Raw genomic sequence first — 17,500 nt, 5'->3', positions numbered from 1 at the left:
CTTTTTCATTCCATCATGAATGCTACCAGACTCATCTGCCTTACCAACCGCTCTGTGTCCACCACCCTCCCTGCCAATCGCTCCACTGGCCGTTGCTCAGTGTCTTCCACCCTTCTCTTCCAGTCCCTCCACTGGCTATTGCTCAGTGTCCTCCACCCCTCTCAACCAATCGCTCCACTGGCTATTGCTCAGTGTCCTTCAACCTTCTCTGGCAATCCCTCCATTGCCATTGCTCAGTGCCCTTTGCCCCTCTCTGCCAATCTCTCCACTGGCCATTGCTCAGTGTCCTTTGCCCCTCTCTGTCAATCTCTCCACTGGCCATTGCTCAGTGCCCTCCACCCCTCTCTGCCAATCCCGCCACTGGCCATTGCTTAGTGTTCTCCATCCCTCTCAGCAATCACTCCACTGATCATTGCTTGGTATCCTCCACCGTTCTCTACCAGTCCCTCCACTGGCTATTGCTCAGTGTCCTCCACCCTCTCAGCCAATCACTCCACTGGCCATTGCTCAGTGTCTTCCACCCTTCTCTGCCAGTCCCTCCACTGGCTATTGCTCAGTGTCCTTCAACCTTCTCTGGCAATCCCTCCATTGCCATTGCTCAGTGCCCTTTGCCCCTCTCTGCCAATCTCTCCACTGGCCATTGCTCAGTGTCCTCCAACCCTCTCTGCCAATCCTGCCACTGGCCATTGCTTAGTGTTCTCCATCCCTCTCAGCCAATCACTCCACTGGTCATTGCTTGGTATCCTCCACCATTCTCTACCCGTCCCTCCACTGACCATTGCTCATGGCTCAGTGTCCTTCAACTTTCTCTACCAATTCCTTCACTGGCCATTGCTCAGTGCCCTCCATCCCTCTCTGCCAATCTCTCCACTGGCCATTTCTCAGTATCCTCTACACTTCTCTGCCAATCCCTCCACTGGCCAATGCTCAGTGTCCTTCTTCTCTGCAATCCCTCTGCTGGCCATTGCTCAGTGTCCTCCAACTTTCTCTGCCAATCGCTCCACTGGCCATTGCTCAGTGTCTTCCATCCCGCTCTGCCAATCCCTCCACTGGCCATTGCTCAGTGTCTTCCATCCCCGCTCTGCCAATCGCTCCACTGGCCATTGCTCAGTGTCTTCCATCCCGCTCTGCCAATCCCTCCACTGCCATTGCTCAGTGTCTTCCACCCCCATTTCTGCCAATCCCTCTATTATTCTTCTGATCACCCAACAAATAAAATTGTAAATTCTAACAACATACTGTACAAAGCTATTTAAAACTCTGCCCTGAGCTACATCATCACCCTCATCTGCAAATATCACCCAAACCACCCTCACCTCTCATACCAAGAGCTCCCCAGTCTACCCAGAGCCTTTCCCATCTTCTGGAGCTCCCTTCTCCAATATTTCTGAATATCTTCTACTTTGTCTACCTTTTAGGCGATTCCTGAAAACCCATCTCTTCAGGGAAGTAGAAAATAATATCTCCCTGGATAATTAGAGTCTATTTAATTATCCTGTAGAGAGATTCCGGTGGGCAATGTTGGGAATCAGGACAAGGTGTTGCGGGAATACCAAGCTAGAGATGGTCAGAGGACTTTACACTGGTGTAGCAAAGCAATGCCTGCATGAGGAACAAAAGTCCTGGGCAAGAAGAGCACTGTGTACTCTGTGTACAAAGTTTATGAGACTGTGTCAGGTAAGGCTTGCCCATAGTGAAGATCAGTGACGGCTAGTGGTATATTTTTTTGGGGGGGGGGGGGGCAGCAAACAATTCAGGTCAGTCATATTCATCAGTCAGGGGCAGCCAGCGCTTCCTCCGGGCGGAGTGCGGCGTCTCCTCCTCCTGGTGCTTCACTGTGGTTTCCTCTGCATCTCCTCCCTCCTTCTCCTTGGCGGCCAATAGGATCACTCCTCCTCTCAGCCAATCAGCTGACGGGTTTCAGGACTTCCTGATTGGCCGGGAGGAGAATCAGAAAGATAGTAGTGAATATTAAGCTAGCAGCACTGCAGGGCAGAGGGGCCAACATGGGGGAAGCCCAGGCAGTAGGGGGAATCGGCACCGCACAGTGATTAGGGTGTGCCCAGGCACACCTGGCACACTCCCTGTGCACGCCTATGCCTGTACTCAACACCTTGTTGCTGACCTGGCTTGCCTCTGACCACATTTCATTGCTACTTATCCTGACCTCGTCTTATCTCTGGAACTCGCCTCTGCCTACTGACCTGACTGTCTGTTCCTGACCCAGCATGCCTGACCCTGCATTCTGCCTTATTCTCCCAGCCTGCTGCCCGCTAGTACAGAACATGTTGACACCTGCCTGCTACCAGCCCACACAGATTATTGACAAGCTACTCTGTGCTCTTGTGCCTTCTGTCACTCTATCAGAGGCCCCTAAAGTAGAGCTGTAAGAGAGGCCTTTTTCATCATGTCAGGCTCTACCACCAGGTACGTGACAGACTGTATTCATCTCTAGACTCACACACAAGGTCTATTTAAAAAAAATAAAAAATTACACAGCCATCACAAATAGCCATCGTATTGTGTTTATTATGTTTATTCTTTATGATTGTCAGCTCCATCTAGTGGCCAAAATGTGGTATTTTATTAAAATACCTCAATCAGAAAAATAAAACACTATGGACACTAGATGGAGCTAACAAACATAGGAAATACACATATTGCAGACAATACTGTGATTGTTCGTGATGGTTGTAATAATGTTTAAGGCACATTTTTTTGATGAATAGACCCCTTTATGTCACGTTAGGTGTACTTTTTGTTTTATGTGAGCTGCAGCTACAAATTTTTCTAAGGTTGGCTACAATGGATAATGTTCTCACCCTACGCCGCCAAGACTTCTCCAGCCAAAATGAGTTTATCCAATCCAACTCCTTGCTCCTAAAACTCCCGCCACTTCCCTGGCGGTGTAGCAAATCCATCCATAGGATAATACGCCAAGCATTTTCATTGTGCCAAAGATCACAGACGTAACACCGCGCAGAGGGAGACCAACCTCGTGTTCAATTAACCTCTTACTAAGGGAGGCCAGGCCCTGGTGGCGGGAGCCGGCGGGTTTCAGATTCCATATTTTATCTCCAGCGATAAGGAAGGTCTCCAAGGCGGGCGGAGATTATCAAATTCCGAGAGAGACAAGTTAGAAATCAGAATCGGCATTAATTCGTGTTTACGACTTCCATGACGTGTCTTGTGTTCCTCATATTACAGACTCTGATACGTGACATCTCTGGAAACCTTCAAATCCGTTCTTATATCCCAACAGATTTACAAAACAAAGGTTTTACCCCCTCCATGATTGGATTATAGGAACGTTAATGATTATAGTTATTGGACAGCGTCCATTGACTTTCCTCCCGCAGCTGAGATCAGGCGATATGTCTTATAGAGCTGTAATGGATATTTGAGTTAAGCTGAGCTCCGGCCTTCCCTTCAGTCTTGCCTCGTTGTACCGGCTCCTCTTCTATATTGAAATGGCGTACTTTGATTTTACTGCACACTGTGAGCTTCTCACAATGTGCATTAAAAGCTGCAGCAAGTCAGACATAACCCGCCTTATTTTCTAGCTGAAGGATGTCTTGCATCATCTAGCCCAAGGATCTCCAAACTTTCTAATCAAAGGCGGTCTGGATACAGATAAGAAAATGTCCTGCTGTCAGTAGAAGTAAACAATATCTCCTCTTTGGTATTAAAGGGAGGAATAAAGCCCCATTGTTGGTGATAGTGGGAGGAATAGTTTATTGCATCATTAGTGTCAGTGGGAGGAATAGTGCCCCATCATTGGTGTCAGTCGGAGGACTAGTGCCCCATCATTGGTGTCAGTGGGAAGAACAGTGCTCTCATCTTTGTTGTCAGTGGGAGGAATAGTGCACAATCATTGGTATCAGTGGGAGGTATAGTGCCCCATCATTGGTGTCAGTCGGAGGTATTGTGCCCCATCATTGGTGTCAGGGGGAAGAATAGTGCCCTCATCTTTGGTGTCAGTGGGAGGAATAGTGCCCCATCATTGGTGTCAGTCGGAGGACTAGTGCCCCATCATTGGTGTCAGTGGGAAGAACAGTGCTCTCATCTTTGTTGTCAGTGGGAGGAATAGTGCACAATCATTGGTATCAGTGGGAGGTATAGTGCCCCATCATTGGTGTCAGTCGGAGGTATTGTGCCCCATCATTGGTGTCAGGGGGAAGAATAGTGCCCTCATCTTTGGTGTCAGTGGGAGGAATAGTGCCCCATCATTGGTGTCAGTGGGAGGGATAGTGCCCAATTGTTGGTATCAGCTGGAGGAATAGTGCCCCACCATTGGTATCAGTGGGAAGAATAGATTCTCATCATTGGTGTCAGTGGAAGGAATCGTGCGCCATCATTGGTATCAGTGGAAGGAATAGTGCCCCATCATTGGTGTTAGTAGGAGGAATAGTGCTCCTTTATTGGCATCAGTGGGAGGAACAATGCCCCATTGTCAGAGGCAGGAACTATACCCCACTGTTGCCGACAGTGAAGGGATTAATACCCCAAGGGCTGGATAAATACGAGCAAAGGGCCACATATGGCCCCCCGGGCCACAATTTGGAGAGCACTGATATAAAGCCTTCCTTCCCAGCCTGACTGTCTTTGGCCCACCTCTTTCATTTGTAGGATTTCAGTTATTTCACTCGTGGAGGCTCAGCATCACACATGAGGGTTACCTGGGGCAGTCATTGGAATGCTCACCCCTCCAGACTGACACCCACCAATGCATTTTGATATTTGCATATGTCAGGACCTGGATCACCTGCTGGTGGCACTGTTGTTCCTTGGGTGGAGGGTTGTAATTCCATTGTCCACCAGCTGGTGTCTTCCAGCAGCCAGCAGATCCCAGTTACTGTATTCGTTTCCACCTGATGTTGGCTGGTGGGAGAGTATTTAGGTCCTCCCCTACTAAGTGCCTCTCCCTCCAGTGTTTTGCTTGTTGTCAGATACTTCTAGCCCTTAACCAGTTCCTGCTCCTGTCCTGTTTGCTGTTCCCTGTATTCTGCTGCCTTGTACCTGCTCCCCCATTTTGTTTCCCCTTTTCATCTGCTCCCTGCACCTCCCGTTTTCCCTAGCTTTTCAGTGTTCCCCTTTTGCATGAATTGTATATAGTTCGTTTCTAGGTTTCCTGTTCTGAGTTTTTTGGTTCACTTGTATTGTTATGTTTGCTGTGTGCTGATGTTTGGGTGGATTTTGTGTTTTACTGTAAATAAATCTCACTTAGATATCCATACTTCCCGCTGACACCACCAATTGTTGAAGAGACTTCCACATCCTTATGGACCCTGACAGATCTCTGCATGATTTCTCTGATCTGTGTGCCAGCCCCAATTAGTAAAAAAATTATATCTAGTGATCCTGCCATAAGGGTGCTTGCTCAGACCTTTCCTGTGATGGGGTGACAAAGGTCTTCCATTTCAAATCCAAGGATGGCCTACCATTGTCACTGAGGAAGCTTATGTGGAATCAGTGCAGGTTGATTGGAAGTGGCTGAATAAGGCTGGAGAAGATCAGCAGCAGTGAAAAAAATGAAGAATCATATTTTATGAGACTAAAATGACCTGGCAATGGTTTATGATACCCAGTGTGGTGATTTACCAGGAGTCACGTGGTCACATTGCAAAGTAAAAATGTAAGTAGCTTAGCAATTGAGATAAAGCTGTGCTGACTTCAATATCCCAATCACAGGCAAGCAAAATCAATTTTGAATTTATTTTCCTTGCACATGATTGGATATTCTCTGCAAGGTGAATTTACACTTTGCTTGACCTCATGTACTAAACCAAGTAAAAAAAAATTCACTTTGCAATATTAAGATGCTCTAATCCTTTAATAAATCCACTCCAGTGCTCTAGTAAACTAAACACCATACAGATGATTAGATTTACTTTAATGAAACTCATTATGACTATGCCAGATGTATCGCCTGATCTCAGCAGCAGGAAAAAGGCCAGTGGACGCCATCCAATAATTATAATCATGAATGTTCCTGTAATCCAATCATAAGACTTTTTGTTTTGCAATCAATGGTACCGTAGTATATTACATACTGCAAAAATCCTGCTCGTGCATTCTCAAAAACAACCGCAGGATGGCATCACATCCATTAGAATCATCCATAACAATCTGCAATGCCAGTAAATTACACCAGGCGGCGCTGCATACCAAGCTGAAAACCCCCCATCTCAAACAGCTTTTTGCTTCTTGCCTGCTGCAAATTAGCCTCTATGCTAGAAAATGTAATGCCAGTTTACTAAACGTTCACCAGCACCATCCTGGCAACATCGTGTATGCAACATAAATGAAATAAGTCATAGCACAGAGTATAATGATTCAGTCATTATTTTATTTTTTATGTTTTGCTCTTTTTTGTATTTTTTTTTTTTTTTTTATGTTTTGTCTGTTAAATTTTGCAAATACTCAGATCTCAATTTGCCCTTTAGATCTAGACCAGCCTTTCTCAACCTTTCTAGCCCAGGGGAACCCTTAAAATTATTTTCAGGTCTCGGGATAAAAACACATTCATTGGGGGGTGAGTGGGCACAATGCCCCTTACTTTGGTGGTCAATGTAAGAATAACCCCTTATAGAGAAATATAAAGATCATTGGTGTCATACCACTGGCTCCTCCAAGTGGAATTGGCTCAGAACTATGTAGGCACCATCAAACAGGAGGAGGTAAATCAGCCACAGCTCAGGGAACGCCTAGCCACCTCTGGAGGAACCCTAGGGTTCCACAGAATCCTGGTTGAGAATGGCTGATCTAGCCACTTCAACCTAAACAGAAAAGGCCAATCAGTGCTGGGACAAGGTGATCCAGTGCCCAAGGCAAAGATGCCAAATTGCGCCCCCCCTTTCCCTTAGGGTTAGGGTCAGGGTACCCCCTAACCCTGCAATAAACCATTGCGCCAAGGGCAGCCTTCCCTCCTGCCCACCCCTTGTCCCAGCCCTGAGGCCAATGATGTCAATAATTTACTTATTTAAAATACTAGTAGACATGTGAGCATAATAAATTCCTAAGTATTTATTGTACAATCTGCATAGAAACTAATGAGCTTCCAGGTTTTATTACCAAAGCTTAATTGAACAAGCTGAGGTTAGAAGCTCATTGGTTCCTATGCAGAAGTGAGCCTGATTTTGCACTTTCCAGCTTTAGGCTGGATTCACACCTATGCAGTTTTAGTGCTTTTTGCATTTTGCAGATTTGCACTACAGTCCATTTAACATTGTTTCCTATGGAACACATTCTGTAGTGCAAATCTGCAAAATGCAAAAAGCACTAAAAATGCCTAGGTGTGAATGAATCGAGCCTTAGTAAATAAACCCCATTGTGCACTTAAAAGTGGGGTATGCCTGTGTATGTGTGTGTGTATATATATATATATATATATATATATATATATATATATATATATATATTACATACTATAACAACTATTGTAAATATAATACAAATATATATATATTTGTATTATATTTACAATATATATATATATATATACACACACATACACAGGCATACCCCACTTTTAAGTGCACAATGGGGTTTATTATATATATATATTACATACTATAACAAATAAATATAATATACTATATTAATATATTTTATCTACCTATCTATCTATAAAAAAAAACAGTTTAACAAATAAATATAATATCATATATTTCAATTATATGTATTTTAATGGATATCAGAAATGTCCCCTGTATTATTTATGTGCAGCATTTTGTTCTGTTGCTATCTACAGATTTTATTCAGCAATATTCTGCAAAAGTGTGTAAGCTCTTCGGTTTTGTTCTCTCCCATCCCATAATGTCCACCCACAGCATGCATATGGCCAGGGAGAAGTGTCCCTCTGCAATTTGCAGGGATCATCTGAACTCCCCTCCACCGCCTGTAACCTGGCTATGTGAAAACAGAAAGTGTTACATTAAATAAACACAAGTATCAGGTTCACTTTAAATGCCCTGAAAACACACTTCCATCTGGGAGTCATTTCGTGCCTAGGCTCCTTTTCTGCCTCGCCTACAAATTCGACCCAATTCAGCGGAAAATTCAACGTGATGTTTCATTTTGTTCCTTCAGCAAGAAAAAAAAAAAGAAGATTTTATTTATATGTATATATATATATATATATATATATATATATATATATATATATATATATATACAGACACGACACACACATATATAACATCCTACATCTATCCGTTTTAATTCCACGTTGATTACAAAGTTGCAGATCGCAAATGATCATTTTGAACCCCCTCTGTGGCTGCTAAATTCATGAACTCCAATCGGCTTAATTGGACATTTTTGCAGGTACTTGCTAAAACAAAACATCCCTGTATATTCATTCATTAGCAGCCAGACTCTGCTCTCTGATTAACAAATCTAATTACTGCTAATGGAAACATCAAAAGCTCCAATGAAAGGCATTTAATGAAACTCGAATAAAAAAAGAAATAAAAAAAACAAAAACAAACATCTACTGTATGTGAACAAAACATCGAGATTCATTAAATTAAAATATATATAATTAACAATTGAGCTAACAAAATAATTTTAAGTGCACTAATGTCAAAACCGTCGTAATTACAGTTTTACCATCTACTTTCCAGGGCTATTAAAATTGTTCAAACTGATACAATTAAATATATTGTACAATTCGTAATTATTATTTGGAGTAATTAATAAACGAATGGAGTTAAGTTTGTGGAATGTTAATATAGCTCTAAACTTAAGTCGATTTTTATTCATGCAATATGTATTTTTTTATTTTTATTTTTTAATTATACTCAATACAATATATATTTATGGGGATTCTGAGGAAGGCAGAGTTGGGTAAAATATGATTTAATAATGCAATATATATTTTGGTGGTTCTGAGGGAGGCTGTATTGTTTTTATGTATTCCTTAATTATGCAGTACATATTTTTGGGGTTCTGGGGGAAGCTAAATTGTTTGAATTTGATATTTTAATCATGCGGTATACATTTTTGGGGGTTCTAAGCAAGGCTGAGTTGGGTAACATATACTTTAATCATGCAATATATATGTTGGAGGTTCTGGGGAGGCTTTATTGTTTTAATGTATTCGTTATTCATGCAGTATATATTTTTGGGGTTCTGAGGGAGGCTGTTATGTTTTAATGTACTCTTTAATCATGCAGTATATATATATATATATATATATATATATATATATATATAGGGTTCTGGGGAGGCTGTATTGTTTTAATGTATTCTTTAATCATGCAGTATATATATATATATATATATATATATATATATATATATAGTGTTATGGGGAGGCTGTATTGTTTTAATGTATTCTTTAATCATGCAGTATATATTTTGGGGGTTCTGGGGGGATGCTGAATTGTTTGAATTTATATTTCAATCATGCAGTATACATTTTGGGTGCTCTGGGGGAGGCTGAATTGTACTTGAATTTATACTTTAATCATACAATATATATATATTGGGTGTTTTGAGGATGGCTGAGTTGAGTAATATATACTTTAATCATGCAATGTATACTTTGGAGGTTCTGGGGAGGCTGAATTGTTTTAATGTATTCTTTAATCATACAGTATATATTTTTGGGGTTCTGAGGGAAGCGGAATTGTTTGAATTTATACTTTAATCATACAGTATATATTTTTGGGGGTTCTGGAGGAGGCTGAATTGTTTAAATTGATACTTTAATCATGCAATATATATTTTGGGGGGTTGTGGGGAGGTTGTATTGTTTTAATGTATTCTTTATTCACGCAGTATATATTTTTGGGGTTCTGGAAAAGGCTGAGTTGTTTTGATCGATACTTTAATCATACAATATATTTTTTTGGGGGTTTCTGAAAAAGGCTGGTTGGTTTATTTTATACTTTTAAAAAATACAATATTGTGGGACTGAGGGGAAAATGTCCTGGTAAGCCAAGTTGTGCAGAGTTCCCAGGCTGTTCTGAAGTTGCAGGTTGTGTTTTCCCTGTTTTTGGGGGGCTCTGTGGGTTTAATTCTCAGCTCCATCCAGCCCGCTCCGTATTTGGATAAGCAAAGTAAAAAAAAAAAAGAAAAAGGGATTTGGTGTGAGAGTCCTGTGGAAAAGTCTCTGTGAGCTGACTGGCTGCTGGCTCCTCTTCCTGCCTCCTGATTGGTCAGAAGTTGTGGAAGAGGGTGTGGAGGGCTGCCAGTAAAAGCTTAGCTCACAGAAAAAAGTTTGGAAAAGTTTTCCATAGTTGAGAAAGAAGTCCAGGAGAGCAGAGCTGAGATTTGAGTCACCCCCCACCCTCCTCACCCTCCTTCCAGTCCTGGCAGAACCGGTACCGGGAGTGGACCTACCCTGGCCATGAGCTGAGGATGGTGCTGAGCTGAAGGTCCAGGCTGTGATTGTGAGTCCTCCAGCTCCAGGGTGACCCTAGAGCCCCCTCATCCTGCCTTCTCAGATCTCAGCATCGATGATGCAGGCTCGTTACTCCGTGGGTGACCCCAACGGCCTGGGGGTCGTGCCCTACCTGAGCGAGCAGAACTACTACAGAGCGGCGGGCACCTATGGCACCATGCCCACCCCGATGAGCGTCTACCCTGGGCACGAGCAGTACACCTCTGGCATGAGCAGGTCTTATGGACCCTACCACCACCACCAGCCCTCAGCACCCAAGGACTTGGTCAAGCCACCCTACAGTTACATCGCCCTCATCACCATGGCCATCCAAAACGCCCCGGACAAGAAAATCACCCTGAATGGCATCTACCAGTTCATCATGGACCGTTTTCCCTTCTACCGGGAGAACAAGCAAGGCTGGCAGAACTCCATCCGACACAATCTGTCCCTCAATGAGTGCTTCATCAAGGTGCCCAGGGACGACAAGAAGCCTGGTAAGGGCAGCTACTGGACCTTGGACCCTGATTCCTATAACATGTTTGAGAATGGCAGCTTCTTGAGGAGGAGAAGGAGGTTCAAGAAGAAGGACCCCAACAAGGACAAGGAGAAGGAGCCTGGCAAAGCCCAAGGTGGCATCACCAACCTGGAAGCACCCAAGGAGATCCACCAGGAGAAGAAGATCATCATCAAAAGCGAGTCCCCAGAACTTCCACCAGTCATCACCAAGGTGGAGAACCTCAGCCCTGATGGTGGCAGTGCCATGCAGGATAGCCCAAGGAGTGTAGCCTCTACCCCATCTGTGTCCACCGACAGCTCCATCCCCGACCACCACCCTTCCAGCAATGGTTTGTCAGGCTTCAGCGTGGAGAACATCATGACCATCAGGACTTCGCCCCATGGGGAGCTGAGCCCGGTGCCCTCTGTACCCCACCGGACAGGTATGGTGCCCTCTCTGCCCCTAAACTATGCCCAGAGCCAGCCCTCCATCTACAGCCAGGCGTGCGCCCAGGGCATGGACTCCAGTGCCAGCTACCAGTGCAGCATGAGGGCCATGAGCCTGTATTCATCAGACAGGACTGGGCACATGTGCGTGCCCACCACCTTGGAAGAGGGCATCTCAGACCACCACAGCGGAGCCTCTTCCCCCTAAACTCCATGAGCCTCAGCTCCAGCCAGGAAGGGGTCCTATCCTCCAACCACCACCAACAAGGGGGCACCGCTGGCCAGACACCATCCTGGTATCTCAACCATGGGGCAGAGCTCAACCACCTCTCCGGGCACACCTTCAGCTCCCAACAGCAGACTTTCCCCAGCGTCAGGGAAATGTTCAACTCTCACCGCCTTGGCATTGAGGGTTCAGCCTTGGCAGAGCACCAGGTAGGCAGCAATGCCAGCTGCCAGATCCCCTACAGGTCTGCCCCCTCAATATATCGCCATAGTAGCCCTTACTCATACGACTGCACTAAGTACTGACACCCCTCCACGAATGCCAATGCACCCAAAACTGGCACCATGGAACTATGCAATATCCCCATTACTGCCACCCAGATGGGCAGGAGACAATCATGGATCACGTGACTTTACATGGTTATTTTTAAATTTATAACATGAAGAAATTTTAAATATACTTGAACATGGAGAGAAAAAAAAACATACAAAAATATGGTAGGTTTATCCAAAAATATTAACCAAAAAAAGTTATATGGACCAACTTATCTCGACCAACTTGTCTAGAAAATGTTGTGAGGATTATTTAAAACGTTCTCTTTTCTATTCTATAGAACAGCCTGTTATTTAGAAACCTTTTATCCCAAATATTTAAAGTTCAGTTCACTGGATCTTTGTGCTTTTTTTTTTTTTTTTTTTTTTTTACATTTTTTTTATTAATTGTTATTATTTTCCAAACAAATATCTAAAAATAGCAGTTTTATTCAGACTCGTCTATAATAAGTGATATTTCGTCCAGTTTATGCCTTTTTTCTTATTAAAATTAAGAATATAATTTATTTTTTCCCTCTTGTTGAATTGATGGTTTATTTCTTTCGTCTGTTGCTTTATCTTGAATTCTGCTGTCCTGAGACTGACCATTCCTGACTGTTTTCGTGTCTTTTTTTTTTTCATTAAAATAAACACTTGTTGTGTTACAGCTATCTGTGGGTACAGGGTGTCTGTTTTTATTTTTTTTATTTTTTATTCTGGCAAACATTTAGCTATATATATATATATATATATATATATATATATATATATATATATATATATATCTATCTTTGATCCAGCTTTCTTTCTTTCTTTCTTTCTTTCTTTCTTTCTTTCTTTCTTTCTTTCTTTCTTTCTTTCTCTGTTATCTATCTATCTATATTCGATCCGGCTTCCTTTCTTCCTTTTTCTCTGCTATCTATCTATCTATCTATCTATCTATCTATCTATCTATCTATCTATTTATCGTCTATCTATAAGAGCGTTGTATATTATATAACTATAACATATACTGTATAATATTACATATACAAAAATATATAATATCAATTCGCCTTTCTTTCTTGGTCTGTTATCTATCTACCTAGCTGTCTATTTATTAATTAATATGTCTATATATCTATCTATCTATCTATCTATCTATCTATATATATTATATATATATATATATATATATATATATATATTAGAGAGAGAGAGAGATTTGTATATTCATATAACATACTGTATAATATTACATACATATAAATATATATAATATACATTCGCCTTTATTTCTTTCTGATCTATCTATTTATATATGAGAGTTGTATATTACAGTATATACATATAACATAATATATATACATAATATATAATGTATATTATGTATATATGTTATATATACATAATATATAACATAATATACTGTACAACATATACATAAATATATATAACATACATTCGCCATTCTCTTTCTTCCTTTTTTCTTTCTTTGTTTCTTTCTCTCTCTCGTTCTTTCTATCTCTAGTGTTGCTTATCTTCGATTGCTGTTATACTTTATTCACATATGCTATATATACAAATATATATATATATATATATATATATATATATATATATATATATATATATATATATATATATATATATATATATATATATATATATATTCAACTTTTATATTATTCTTATATATCATTTATTCTCTATATATTACTTTCATATAAAAAGGCAACTCTATTCCCCATCCCTGAAACTGGAAGTCTTGCAGTTTTTGGGAGGAATTAATATTAATGCAGCCTGTACAGGGTATACCGGGCTATTTGTGGTCATCTATAATTGATGGTCAAACATTGGAATATTTGCACTCTTGAAATGGGTACCGCAGAAAAACAAAACAAAAAAAGCATTTAGAAGGAAAAAAAAAAGTTGTAAAAAATGTCAAGTGCTTTTGCAAGGGCTGTTTATTTTTGTTGCAGACCAAACTGTGATTAGAGAGGAGTTCCTGGCTGTGTGTGTGGGGGGGGGGGGGGGGGGGGGGGGGGGTCAGAGCTCGTCTCATCACTTCTAATAATTGTATTAGAGCTGCGATATGAGGCAGATGAAGCAAACCGACGCTAATTTGTCGCAGTCTTTTAAGATCTGCTCAGCGAATTAATGTTCTGGTTGCTGTTTTACTCCTAGGTGCAATCTAATTTATTACCTCGGAGGAATCTCTGCTTCATAAGTGCTTTGTGTTCTGGTCAGGGGGTATTTACATGTGACAAAAGATCCTTGTGTATTGTAGCATCAAAGGTGACATCTGGGCATTTGGCTGCCTATAGGTGGATGTCTGGAACTTATTTATTATTTATGTGGGTGGCCAATGTAGGCTTATTACTCACCGCCAATGTTTTAATATCTATCTATCTATCTATCTATTTATCTGGGGGGCTATTACACCCCACCCTTTAAAGACACCCCCACCCTTTAAAGTTTTTAATTCCTCTCAATACTTCACTATTGTGAAAAAATAATCTAAAAATAAAACTGTGTAAATATATATATATATCTATATAGATATATCTATATATATCTATATATCTCTCTCTATATATATATATAGAGAGAGATAGATAGATAGATAGATAGATAGATAGATAGATAGATATACCAGTATATTTGAAATTCTGTAACTGTACATGTATGCAATGTATACTGTCAGATAGTAGATACATACATAATAATTCTATCTATCTATTATGTATGTATCTACTATCTGTCAGTATACATTGCATACATGTACAGTTACATAATTTCAAATATACTGATCTATCTATCTATCTATCTATCTATCTATCTATCTATCTATCTATCTATCTATCTATCTATCTATATATCTATCTATCTATCTCTCTAGCTATCCAGCTATAGAACCCTTATCTTGCTGATTAGTACCCCCAGACAAATGACAGAGGTCTAAAGGAAGGTGCGATTTTAGGGAGATCGGTCATTTAAGAAAATGTCTGTTGATTTCTCATCTGATCGATCCTGCCACCTGGCAGATCACAGAAAACAATAATCGGTAGAACTGGATTTTTCAGGCATTTTCCACCCAGCATAGTCACATTTTGTAATTCCATTCTGGCAGCTCATACATACTGAACGATAACACACCATACACAGGCAGATGTCCTGGAGGTTTAATATCTGGAGGTTTGAGGTGTGTATTTTGGGAAATTTTCTGTGCACACTTTCTGTTCCTAAGAGAATCGTCCATAGGTGGGGCGATAAATGTGTTGGTAATTATGTATACTTAAAAAAAAAAACCCTGATACAGGTGTCCTTTTATGAAGCAGTGAAATCTATTCACTGCTTCATTCTCCGGCATTCACATAGGAGATCTTTCTCCTCTGTGTGCCACTATATGAAGCGGAGTAGATCGCTTCACACTTGGAGGAGTGAAGAGATCTACAAACGCTTCTAACACTGGAGAACGGCCCCTAATACTGGAATCTCGTGAGACTTTACGAGATTACAGTACTAGAAATTCACTGATACACACAGATGTCATTATATTAAGCAGTGATAAATTATCACAGCTCAATACACTGACACGCGGTGTGATTAATGTTAGTGAAATAAAGCGTCCCCCTACATAATATATACATGTATACACACACAGACATTATATATACATGTATATACACACACATTATATATATATACATATGCACATTATATATATATATGTATATATATGTATACACATACATATGACAGGGGGACATGGTTACAGTGTTGGGGGGTCTGAACGAGGCATAAGGAAGTTAATTATCTTCCTCTTTCCTCCTCAGATCCCCCTGATTCCCTCTTCACTACCCCGGTTCTCCACCTCTGAGTTGGTGAATCGGGGCGTGTGAATTCTGACACAGATCACAAGTGAAGCGCTGAGATCACAGCTTCATATAGTGACCGTTACTGTGTCAGTCTATGAGGATTCTCCATGTGCGGAGATAATCGGCGGGAGAACAAGTTCAAACACATCTCCCCCGATTATCTCTGGTTTATATACTGTTTATGGGCTGTGATCAGCGGCGATCCTCTGGATCTCCACTGATCATTGCTTCATAAACGGACACCACAGTCATTCTATATATTGTTCAGCTCAGATGGTGACACATTGTCGCATTGTCTGTGTGGGGGTGACAGCTGTCTAACCAATAGGCTCATCCCACCACCCCGGCCCAGTGTAGGCCGATCACCTAGGCCGATGTCCTGCTCAGTGTGCTGGTTGGACGATCTGATAAAACACACCGACAAACTTCTCCACCGATAACTAGGTGATCAGGGCATCGCTGCCATCTATTATCTCCCCATATGAGATGTATAGTCTCAGACATTTGTATAGGAGCGATTGTATCACACACAGAGCCGACATTCAGGCGATTGTAGCTTTAATGATCTTACTTTACTAAAGGATTTCAGAATGTTTTTAATAAATTAATATCCATTCCATCATCCAATCATGTCAAAAACAAATCCTTTGTTTACTTTTTTCATCTGCACATGATTGGATGATAAAAGAGAATCTTCACACACATTCTCAAATCTATTAGTAAATCATATTATTATTATTCATCTATGGGAAGTAGATTTTACATTCTGTTATGAGATTGGGATTTTCTGTCTGTGATGGGACATTGTAACCAGGAATTTTATGAATATTATCTATTGTCCCAAGGATGTTCTATTGTCTATTGGTGCCTTCATATATATATATATATATATATATATATATATATATATATATATATATATATATGTATATACCCCACTTTTAAGTTTATTGGGGTTTATTTACTAAAGCTGGAAAGTGCAAAATCAGGCTCACTGCTATATATATATATATATATATATATATATATATATATATATATATATACATACACACTGGGTGATTTACTAAAGGCAAATAGACAGTTGCTCCATTGTAAATGAGGTAAAGTTTCACTTTGCAAAGAATACCCAATCACATGCAAGCACTTTTTAAAAAAAAAAAAAAACAGCATTTTTGATTGCGCATGATTGGGTGATGGAAGTCAGCAGAGCTTCTGCTCATTTACTAAGCTCTGGAGCAACTGCACTTTCCAAAGTGCACAGTCTATTTGCCTTTAGTAAATCATGCCCACAGTCTATTCCAGGTATTTATATCCTATACTTAGACCCTGGTGAAGAAAGGGGGGGGGTCTCCAAAACATGTTGATCTTCTACATTGTCTCTTTACATTGGTCCCCTCCTCTGTTCTTGGGGGAAGGGGGGATTTGGTTACATGGGAGCAGGCTCAACCACACAATTATTTTTGGTAAATGAGGGGGGTGCTGACAATTTTGGGCATTAAAAAATCTAGATCCTCTAATACATCCAACACACTTGGGGTTGATTTACTAATGGCAAATAGATTGTGCACGTTGCAAACTGTAGTTGCATGTTGCAAGTGTAGTTGCTCTAGAGCTTGGTAAATTAGGTAAGGCTTCAATTTGCAAAGAGTACCCGATCACATGCAAGGAAAAAAAACAAGAAACGTTTTTGCTTGCACATGATTGGATGGTGAAAGTCAGCAGAGCTCCCTCTCAGAGTACAATTGCACTTTGTAAAGTGCACAGT

At 40.8% G+C, this 17,500-nt stretch overlaps 1 protein-coding gene across 1 annotated transcript; it reads left to right on the top strand.

The window, feature by feature from the left end:
• The first annotated feature begins 10,229 nt into the window (after positions 1–10,229).
• On the top strand, positions 10,230–12,543 carry FOXC2 (forkhead box C2). Its single transcript, XM_077453135.1, is given in 2 exon segments — positions 10,230–11,532; positions 11,535–12,543. Coding segments are annotated over 2 exon segments (1,398 nt in total). The 5' UTR covers positions 10,230–10,466; the 3' UTR covers positions 11,867–12,543.
• The last annotated feature ends 4,957 nt before the right edge of the window (positions 12,544–17,500 follow it).

This window comes from Lithobates pipiens, unplaced genomic scaffold, assembly GCF_037356315.1.
Source record: "Lithobates pipiens isolate NorthernLeopardFrog02 unplaced genomic scaffold, aLitPip1_a1.2 Scaffold_10, whole genome shotgun sequence".
NCBI classification, from domain to species: domain Eukaryota; kingdom Metazoa; phylum Chordata; class Amphibia; order Anura; family Ranidae; genus Lithobates; species Lithobates pipiens.
This window is presented reverse-complemented; position numbering and strand designations above follow the sequence as displayed.